Raw genomic sequence first — 10,458 nt, forward strand, 5'->3', positions numbered from 1 at the left:
TTTTTTTTTTTTTTTTTTTTTTTTTTTTTTTTGGGTTGAAACAAGGAAATTACAGCTTTAGTAATTGTCAAATGCAGACAAGGAAATCAACAGTAATGGGAACTCCAAAATCTTCAAAGGAAATTGGCTCCGTAACATACTGGAAACAAATAATTTGTGCATTTTCATGAATACTTCCTCATGTTTTTGGTTACAGAAAAAAATATGAACAAAGGTCATTTCTGAATTATTTTTTGTTTAATGCAAATGCAGAAGAAAAACCAAAATACTTTCTTCGTTCTTCACAAGTACTTTAAATGCTACTTTCCTTACCTATCATAAGACTATGATCTAGTGTGTCATTTTGTAATGGGTAATAAAATGCTAGATTGACCTCCCCATAACCCCAAAAAGCAAAGCTGCATCAGTAACAGAGCACTAATCTGTCCAACTCAGTGTTGGATTGGATGCCTCACAGGTCCATTTGAGTATGAGACAAAAATGATAAGGGGCCCAGATAAGCTGAGCCAGTGTATCCACTGAGAGAACACAATAGCCCCACTTATTGGCATGGGATGCAGACATAAAATCACATCTTGCTGTCTTCATGCCCATGCTTAGGCTATCTTTTATCACTTCCCTGTTCTTTCTCTTGCATCTATCTGATTGAATTAATGCTCTCCCTTTTTAAATAATAAAATACCCTTTGCTTGGTTTATTCAAATCAGAAAATCATTTTGTAACTATAAGAGATAAAGGTACTCGTGGGGAGGTATTGCATATGCTTTTTGGCCAAACAAAGGCAGCCATTGTCTAATAAATCAGAACAAGGAGGCCACTAGATAATTCTACCCCACGTAGAGTTTGTTGTCATCTTCCTAGACAATTGTCTGGACTGTTCTTATTATAATAGCATGTCTGTAAAAAAACAAAAAACTCACAAGAATTCAAAGTGCTAAAGTGAGGCACATGGATTAAATATCTCCTCAGGTGCAAATGTATTTTTTCTTCCTTCCCAGATCTATTACAACCGGTTTGGGTGCATGTTTGCATGAATGCTTTCGTTACCAGCACTCGATAACTTAGAATCAAGTCCTGTAAATACATGTCACGCTGGTTTAACGGTGCTCTCTTGAATTCGTCAGATATGCTGTCTTGTCATATGTGCAGCTTGCTTCTGGGAGCCATTTCGGTCACATACAGCACTATTCGTGTCACAGTATCAGAAGTATGTAAAGCTATGATTTGTGATCACTGGGCAGTGGTCTGTTAGGAAAATCATGCTCATGTTTGCAGAGGTTACGTGAGTCTAACATTTGAATAACTGCTCAATCATCTTCAGTGACTCACATCAAAGTTTTGTCTTATCACAGCTCACAGCAGTGATATAATATGCTTAATATTATTACAAAGTCAAACTAAGGCTAAATGTGAGCTGTTGATGTATTCCTGTGCTTCTGGTCATTACATTCATTAATTTCTCGATTCATCTCTTTGTAATACAGTATATCAGCGTTCATGTGCAATGAGCCTTAGTTTGCCTTAAACCACTCACTGGTATGGTATCATGGGCAAATGCAGTAATGGTTACATAATACACAATTCAATATCTGCCTTGGTGTTTGCTTGACAGTTGGACTTTTCGCCATGAGTATCCAAAGCATTAGTTTTGTTAGTTAATTTTGAAATTTTCTTGTCACATAAACAGCACAGATTAATTTCATTATCATTTCTTTCTTCTTTAATTATATGTGTCTTATTTGTTAGAAGTAAATTTTAGGAAGTTCACAACGGATGCTACGACACAAAGCTGCTTTTAGAAAAATTATGTTAACTGATTTTGACACTTGATTTTAGACTTTTTTTTTTAACCATAGTTGACATTTTCCATTTTTCTTTTACTATTTAAGGATCATGTACAATCTAACTTTATATACATCGAGCCTTAAATACAACTAGGTTTGATTTTGTATACATTTCAAATGTATGTATGGATCGTAACAAGATCAGCTCCAGAGAAACTATAGAGTGTGATTTGTTGATAATAGCTCTGAAAAGAAACAATGGGATTTGATGAATAAACACTTCAGTTTGAATTACATTACTTCATGTAATACAACAATCGGACAATCACTAGCTATTATTTCAGTCCAATCAGGAAGATTCTGTTTGTACCACTTTACATTAATTCATTCACCCATCCTTGAAACGCCTCTACTCAGATATGTTTTTTCACCAATAAGGAGTGTTCTGTTTAGCTTTCATGCATTCCATCAGTTCTGATCACAACCTATTGACAATTATGCTTTAAGAACAGGCCATGTTTTGTCTTTCAGTGTACAACATGCAATTATTGCCTTATGATGCATACGTATGAGACAGAATAGTGACTAAACTGAAAACAATGCAGTGCGGCGCAGTGCGAAAGTGCAAAAGATAACGACTGAACGTGGTGTCAGTCATCAATATGTAAAGAAGGCTTGCATAAGCCAGATAAATCAAATTTGAAGATTAGCAATGGATTTGCTTGCAAATGCAAGTCAAAGAAGGCAGTCTTTTACTGGCACTGCCTTTATCTTGCTGGCCATCAAGGCCCTCTCATTTGTCTGCTGCCTGCAGGAACCAGCTTGGCAGCTACAGCACACAGTGACAAACAATTAACTGTGTGGCATTTCACACTGTCATGATAAAGCAGTAACTATCTTTAAGTGCATGGCTTTTCAGAGTCAAGCTTGTAACAGATTTAGTGGGAACAAGGCTTTCACTTGTGGATCTAAACAGCACTCTGTAGCTCATCAATATTGTTCAAGTTTGGGCAAGAATAGCTGCAGTTTGCATATTAGACTGAAGCCAAATGCTAAATTAATTGCAAGTGTCTAATGCTGACTCATATAACTAAAATTCTTGAATTAAGCCTCAGGTCCTGGGCCTTTTATATTTGGAATTTGATTGTTCTCCCTGTGCTCCCGAGGTTCACTCTGGCTTCCCAAAGACATGCTCGTTTGCTGGTGATTCTAAATTGGCCGTAGGTGTGAATGCTAGTGTGATTGTCCAGAGTATCTGCTCTCGCCTAATGACAGCTGGGACCGGCTCCAGTCCCTGACACCCTGAACTGAATAAGCAGTTAAAAAAAAATGGATGGATGGATTTCAGTTTCTTAATTTACATTCAGATCTTACACATGGAATTCATGAAAATAAAGAGTTTTATAAAATAAAAACAGTTACAAGCTTTATTTGTAATATCAACAAACATTTACACACTTTCTGGACAGTTCAATGGATGTAAAGTATGAAATAGTACAAACCATATTGTCACATTGTAAATATTTCTAGTTCATCACTAGTTTATGTATTCAGTGCTGTGCTTTGGCCTTATTATTTTCTTACTATTGTTTTTTTTTTTTTTTTTTGGTTGGTTGGTTGGTTGGTTTTTAAGCAGTGAACAATCATCCTTTCGTAAGTACACTTCACAGTATCAGTGTCAAAACACGCTACATACATTTCTTTGCCACATGTATTTTGAATGTGTTATCGACATGTGCTCTTTTGGTACTTGGAAAAAGTATCTGTTTGAAAAGAAACATCTGAAAACTCTTTAAAAAATTGGTTATTATAATTTTTTCATCTTTTTAAAGCAAGATTTTAAGGTTTGACTGCTATTAAGGCACAGTAAAGAATATTTCAGTGCAGTATCACAACATAGTTATAAATTGAAATAAAAAAAAAAAACAGGAAGAAAAACAGTTTAGACATCATCAAAAACAGTCAATGCAAACTATAATAAAGCATTAAGCACACAACACCAAATAAAACATAAATTAATGAAACCGTCACTTGTCTGACTCTCTCCACCCTCTTGCATTTCTTCCAAACTTATAAACCAGCCTGCGGCCATCTACTCGTTCTAGGATTTCTCTTTTGTAGTAATATCTGTAAGACAGAACGGACAAATCAAGTAATTTTAGATTATGAAAAACACATGTATAAAAAAAGTCTTGCATATTTCACTTAGTTGGATTGACTGAATTAAGTAAAGTTTTACTGCTGTTTGTGTTTCACTCCACTTTCCCCCAGTCAGTTCAAAATAATCCGCAGTACTTTCTGATGACTTTTGCATTTCAACTGACAGTTGAAATGCAAAAGATTCTTTGCGTTCTTATCTGCCATTTGCTGGAAATGCCAGGAAACTTACTGACAATTCAGGTTCTATCACATCACAGTTTACAGGTTACTTGTTCTTAACTTTCTGTTTAGAAAAAGACTGGCAACTTCATACATATACTCGCTTGTGCTACTTTAGCTTTGTGCTTGCATTTCAGACAGAGTTTAAATTCTTGCACCCCATTAATTTAAAAAAATAACTCCTACACCAGTTTGTTCACACCTATTTACGCATTTAATATTCTCCATAACCTATTTAGAATTCAGCAGTCTACAGTATTGTGTCATTCTTTCATCAAATCAACTAACAGAACAAAGAGGTACTAAAAAGAAAACAACCTGTCGTTAAGGTAAGAGTCAAAACAGGTGCAACATCAGTTACACAAAGAGATGAATTAATGCATCAAATAGAAGCACAAAGTACACGTTTTCATCTTTATTCATGGTCATTCAAACAAAAGTTATTGTTTTCTGTTGCTGACAGCACCAATCTGAGAAAAACAACATCCCAACGTCTTAATCGTGATTGTGTGTTCATGGTATGCAAACATAAGGTTTATATTTTAATAAATAATGTAAGAGAGCTGTGAGGGGTTGTACCTCATTGCACGGCTTAGTTTCTCGTAAGTCATGCTGCTGTTATTTTTCTTCTTGCCCCATAATTGTGCCACTGCCTCTGACTTCAGGAAACGAAAAATACCCTCTGTCCGATCCTCCCACTTGATCAGTCCTGGGTTTCGCTCTGGATTCAGTAGAATGTCCCTGATAAACTCCCACAAATGGGTCCCCCTTGGGTCTTTGGTAAAAACAACAAAAGAGTAGATAGTGGTTGTTTAATAAACATCAAAATTACATAAAAGGCATTAGTTTAAAAAGATTTTTTCTATTACTTACTGTGTTTTTTGACTGGATGTGGACGGGTGAAAGATCGTTTGATGTCTGGGAAAGAGATTATTCATTGTGAAACATAATTTTCAGTTACACAGTTTGTTGCTCTCTATATAGTACAAATAAATCTTCACCTGGACTAGGAGCCCTGGGAGAGGCAACAGGTGCAAGGGGGTGAACCGAGGGGTCATAGATTTCTAAATAAAAAAGAAGTCAGGTCAATATTTTTTGTCTGCGATGAATAAAACTTGAATAGACAATAGCAGAAATATCACAGCAGTACCTCCAGGTGGATAGCTGACATCTGGAAATGGACAAGAGAAGTCTACTGTGAAAGAAATAGGTAGGAGGCAGGCTTAATTAGGGCAATAACACAATGAGTACAATGAACAGGAAAATGTATTCATTATAATGCTGATGTTTGTGTTTTTGGCTAACATTTTGTGTGAAGGACTCTTACATTCAGGTTTGCTTTCCATTTGCCCTATATCCACGTGGTACTGGCCTGTGCAGAGATAAAGACGGAAAAATAAATGAAATATAAGCATAAATTGCAAATTAATATTTAAGTCAGTACATTCACTATTTTCAAAATGGCTGGTATTGAGGGATTGGTCAACAAATTACTTTCTGCACTCCTCTCTCCCATTTCCCGGCTGTCTCAGTAGAAATGGGAAAAGCAACAGTGAAGCACCGACACACCTTTTTTGATCAAAAAAAGTAGTAACATCAGAAATGTATTCTAAATTCCAATAACCACCAATGACTTCAAACTCATATAGCAATAACACCCTGTGATCACAATCAGTGTGAGAACAATATTTGATGTATTAAAATGTGACACCTTATCTCAAGAAACTGAGCAGGTTTCTTACAGTTGGTTACAACAATAGCAGAACTGTTCTCTTGGTTCAGTTTACTTCGAAATTCTTTTTAACCTCAGGGTTAAACCTGTTGTGCAAGCTCTATTGGTGCTACTCTTGAAAAGGTATTGGCTTTATTTGCTAGATAAAATATAGTCTGCTTGTGTAATTTACATAAATTTGTATTATTTTCTTTTCTTATTTAGCCACATGCTATACATACAGTTGCAACAGGTATAAGCCAAAAAATGAAGTATTAGGCCTAAGAAACAAAAAAGGGAAAGAAAAAAGAAAAACCTTTTGACTTTGTTTAAAAGCTCTAATTAAAAAACAATGGACGATCCAATTCTCAGCTTGTTTCTCAGCTTCACACCCCCTCTGTGCTTTGTTAGGAAACCCATTCTAGCAAGAGCAAACAACAAATCCATCATCTCCTTGGCTCTAAGCAATCCTTTGCCCCTCTACAGCAGCATGCTGTGCGACCCCCTGACCAGCTCTGCGATCCGTTCTCAACAACTCATCATCAAGACCTCGTTCCAGACACAACTCGGATCACCCAGCTTCTTTTTTATTGGCACTAATCATCTTCCTTTGCTGCCCCTTAAACCTCTCTCCCAGAGTTTTTAGACGTACCGCTCCACTTGAGCTCTGTGATGCTGTGGAAGAGAATGGGTCCCACGCTGCCAGCTGCACGGATGAAGTCCTGGTAGCTTAGGCTGCAAAGCTGATGGCCATCGATGTCAAAGTTTTGGAATGGGATGCTGGAGGCATCAATTTGGTGCATGTCCATAATTTGCTGCAGCCATTCCCACACTTGGTACTTACTCCAGAACTGAGGCTGGGACTCATGAGGCCACAGACGGCTCGTGTAACCAGCCATCACCAATGAACCTGCAGGCACAGACATAATTGTTCTTTTCTTAGACTTAACAGTGACTTCATTTAGTTTCATTGTAAAGGTGTATCTGATGAGGGAAGCATGACTCCCACAAGCAAAGGTATTTGTCAACAATTAAATAGCAAATTCATTTACTGTAACACTATTTCTCAGCTGGGTATGTCTAATTCACGCCTTGTGTTTCAGAGCTCTGGGCTCTCCAGGTGAACAATACATTAGCTGCTAATTGTTGAATTATTTACATTTTGAATTGCAGCTTTGTAACCATTGAGTGAACTGGAGTCTTCAGAATATAAGAGTAGGAATAAAAATACAGTAGGCCTCATTCTGATTGTGTCAGTGTGTGCAATAATCCTCACCATCAGGATAGGGGTTAGCAGGGCCCCAGGCACTGGTCACCTGGCTGTCGAGGGTTGTGGATGTAGTTACACTCATACTGCTACTTCTATGCTCAGATGTACCATGGCCCAGGGGCTGAGGCAGGAGGGTAGTACTTTACTGTATAGACAGAGTCAAAAATAATCTGTCACTCATGTATGCACACATACTCGCATAGATAAAGGTAAAGAAAATTGAGCTTTTGACCTCGATGATGACATTCCATATTAAAAGATTATGTATACATCTCATGCATGACTGAATCTACTTTATTTACGCACAACAGATTCACAGGATGTCAGCACAGACGCTGTCCTCTTTACATTGCATCAAAGCTAAAGTAACGTGCTAATAATGCAGACAGCAAATGCTGCAGCTGCTGCTTCACATATCTGATGTAGCAGTATTCAGTGTATTCGAGCTAACTGCCATCTGGAAAGTAGCTGCTCTGGAAATGTTTTCCCTTATTTTTACATTCTTCTTGCTGTTATTGTGGTAACCACAGGTGTCAGAATTTCAGCAAAAAAAATCAAACACAGGTCTGATTGTTTGTTACCATCAAAGTGTGGTCACAAACTTATTCCGTGTCAGCACAGGTGGCAGGTTGGGCATGTTGTGTACTCGTTATGAAGAAAGGGTCTGTTGGGTTTTGTATTTTAATCAAGGTCTAATCTATTTGTTTTTACCCAGCTTAAAACATGAATTTTATTTGTTCTTCAGTGGTGTAATCATATTTTTGGTTTGCTTGTAGCATCATCCTTGAAGAAGTAAAGTAGCAGAAGACTAACAGAAAGGTACACTCCGCTTAATCATTAGATGCACTTAAAGTACAGCAGCTTATGTCGCCATTGAGTTGATGTTTATTAGCGTAATATCGACTCACTGAGGATTCGTTATTCACAGGTGCAGTTACTTTTGAAGGGTGAGCTGTTCACATATAAAAAATAAATAAAGACATGTTTCAAATGTAACCACAAGTATATTTGCATTCCATGTAAATAAAGTCAGTGTGAATTTCAGCACCTCCACTGTTTTGGTAGCACAAGTGTTGCATGTGCACAATAGCTTAGTCATATCTTCGATGGTCCAATGCCAGCATCTGGTTTTCTGTTACTGTTGCACTGAAATTCCCCTTGAATGCTCAGAACATAAGGCAGACATAGAAATCCAAACGTCCAGCTAATACTGCTGTTGTTAAAAGAAATAAAGTGTTGTCTGTATATGTAAAGTTTTGGGACGATCATTTATTATTTTTCTTAAAATCTTCTTTAAATCTGTATCTGCCCAAAATGACAAGAAGAGCTGCTTAGGTGTGAGTGCTGTTATTCTAAATTTTTCTGACTTACTACATGATAATGAAACTATGAAAGGCTAGCAGATGAGATACCCGTTTTAAATGGCTACACATTAAACAGTGTAATACACAGTACTCTGACCGTTCCATAGAAAAACTTGGCTGCAGTTTTATGGTAGGTTATAAACAAAATAGCTCCAAGCCATGTCACACATTTCTTCAGTAAACACTGAGTCGCCAGTATAACACATCTGCATACAGTTAGAGAAATTTATCACTTTAAAGACCTAGCAAAACAGTTTTATAGCAAACAAAAGCCAAGATTTATGAATTCGATTTCTACAGAAGATAAGGTATACATTCGTCAAATCAAAGCAGAACATCTCATCAGCTGCCAATCAGCCCAAATCTCTTATGTGTTTATCTTCAATCTATGAGTACTACGAGTGCCAAGCACGTATCTTAACAAGAGAGTAGTTTCTGCAACAGAAAGTTGTTTCTGTCAATACAACGCGCACGCAGCAATTCAAGTCACAGTCATGAATCAATATGCTGTCGGCCAAGTCACAGAGAACAATCATTGCACTGGATATGTCATGATGCAAGGACACAAGCAGCAGTTGAAGAATAAGTTAACATGAACATTTTGTCTGCTCTTGACAAGACTGGCTGCTTTCCCTTTAAGTCAGAGCTAAAGCCTTGTGGTAGCACTGAAACATAACTGAAAGTAACTTGGTGGACTTTTAAAAATCTTATTTGTCTTTATTCTTAATTTTGCATTTAATTTTTATTTAAGTTAACTTCAAAGAGGAACCTCTTAAAGTTTAAGTTTTGTGAATTACACAATACAGCTTTCAGTGTCTTTAAAATTGACGATGTCCTGTATGACTGAAACAAATAATGTAGCCAATGCATAGCTAAAAATTACAGTAACAAGAGACAAACTGTGAAATGAAAATACCACATGCACAGCCAACCTGACTAAAACAAGGTAAAACATCAGCATATTAAAGCATATTGAGAATTCTTATTAGGATTTTGTACACTTAGTACACTTTGAGCCTTCGGGTTAATTATACTGCAACCAGTCATTAGTGCTGATTATCCAGAACCAGTGTGACAGCCTACCAGAGCAGTAGAATGGAGTCTGACCAGACCTGTTAGAGGTCTCGCGAAGATCCGCTTTCAGCAGTCTCCTGAGATTCCGACACCGTAGTTTACTAGAGTGTAAAGTCAGATAAGGTGAGTCCTTTTGCTAACGAAAGCTTAGAATTAACAGAAGCATGTAGAAACTGCAGGTGCTGCCCCACCACAATGGGTTTTTTATCCTGTTAACTTCCTTATCCCACTCCAATTGGCTACCTGTTCATGCTCATACCAGATAGGTATTTGCATAATGCACACCCACACACAGAAACATAAAACGGATCCACACACACACCTGACAAAACTTTTTATTATCTCTGTTGGCAGCATTTCCTCTCACGGAGTCAAGCACACAAACGCAAGCTCACTCACGCAGTTTAGCTTACACTTATGAGGAAACATATACACAGATACACATACAATAGACCACAAAGTTTAAATCCTCAAAGTTCATGTGGTTTCTTAAAATAGCGTTTAACCTTAGAGAAACTTCCCTCTGTGCTATTATGCAGGAAAACAGTTGCTTGCTTTATTTCATCATGATGAACGAGGTGCTGACAGTTTGGTAGGAGGGCCTGAGAGAATGTGTTCCTTTTACTCTTTTAAAGTTGCTGGAACTGACAAAGAAACATTAGTAACTGTGTGCCTGAAAAGACTGTAATAAAATGGGGTTATGGGGGTTAGACGTTTATAAATGTCTACAATTTTACACTGTGGCCTCTTTCACCTTTGAATTTGCATATTAAATTTGTCTCTGAGTGATGATCACTATTAGGGTGAGCTTGTTTCAGACTGACTCAGAGCAATGCGGGGCTTCACCATGTTGCAATCACATCCAACTTTGATCGT

The 10,458-nt window shown here is 37.3% G+C and overlaps 1 protein-coding gene across 3 annotated transcripts; it reads right to left on the bottom strand.

The window, feature by feature from the left end:
• Nucleotides 1-3,205: 3,205 nt before the first annotated feature.
• ehf (ets homologous factor) lies at nucleotides 3,206-9,797 on the bottom strand. 3 transcript variants are annotated; one of them, XM_086302345.1, is made up of 9 exons: nucleotides 9,592-9,797; nucleotides 7,151-7,289; nucleotides 6,527-6,784; nucleotides 5,491-5,535; nucleotides 5,314-5,334; nucleotides 5,165-5,227; nucleotides 5,037-5,081; nucleotides 4,743-4,938; nucleotides 3,206-3,911 (listed from the first exon to the last, which is right to left on the bottom strand). In XM_086302345.1, exons 2-9 carry the CDS (start codon nucleotides 7,224-7,226, stop codon nucleotides 3,812-3,814), a joined length of 804 nt encoding a protein of 267 aa, XP_086158471.1. In that variant the 5' UTR covers nucleotides 7,227-7,289; nucleotides 9,592-9,797; the 3' UTR covers nucleotides 3,206-3,811. The 3 variants fall into 3 exon arrangements, with proteins under 3 accessions (XP_086158471.1, XP_086158470.1, XP_086158469.1); XM_086302344.1 differs by having other exon boundaries at nucleotides 5,314-5,355; XM_086302343.1 differs by having other exon boundaries at nucleotides 5,314-5,358.
• Between the last annotated feature and the right edge of the window lie 661 nt (nucleotides 9,798-10,458).

Source organism: Aulonocara sp. 'chitande type north' Nkhata Bay, linkage group LG7 (genome assembly GCF_057382095.1).
Source record: "Aulonocara sp. 'chitande type north' Nkhata Bay isolate Kocher_YH1m ecotype deep benthic linkage group LG7, A_spYH_male_GT1.1, whole genome shotgun sequence".
Classification (NCBI taxonomy): Eukaryota; Metazoa; Chordata; class Actinopteri; order Cichliformes; family Cichlidae; genus Aulonocara; species Aulonocara sp. 'chitande type north' Nkhata Bay.

Excerpts from the sequence above, each read along its gene's own strand:
- ehf (XM_086302343.1), bottom strand. The coding sequence starts at position 7,226 with ATGAGTGTAACTACATCCACAACCCTCGACAGCCAGGTGACCAGTGCC. Across the intron at positions 5,359-5,490 it reads AATGGAAAGCAAACCTGAAT|TAGACTTCTCTTGTCCATTT; the intron begins GTAAGAGTCCTT and ends TTTCTTTCACAG. Across the intron at positions 5,082-5,164 it reads TCCCAGGGCTCCTAGTCCAG|ACATCAAACGATCTTTCACC; the intron begins GTGAAGATTTAT and ends TCTCTTTCCCAG.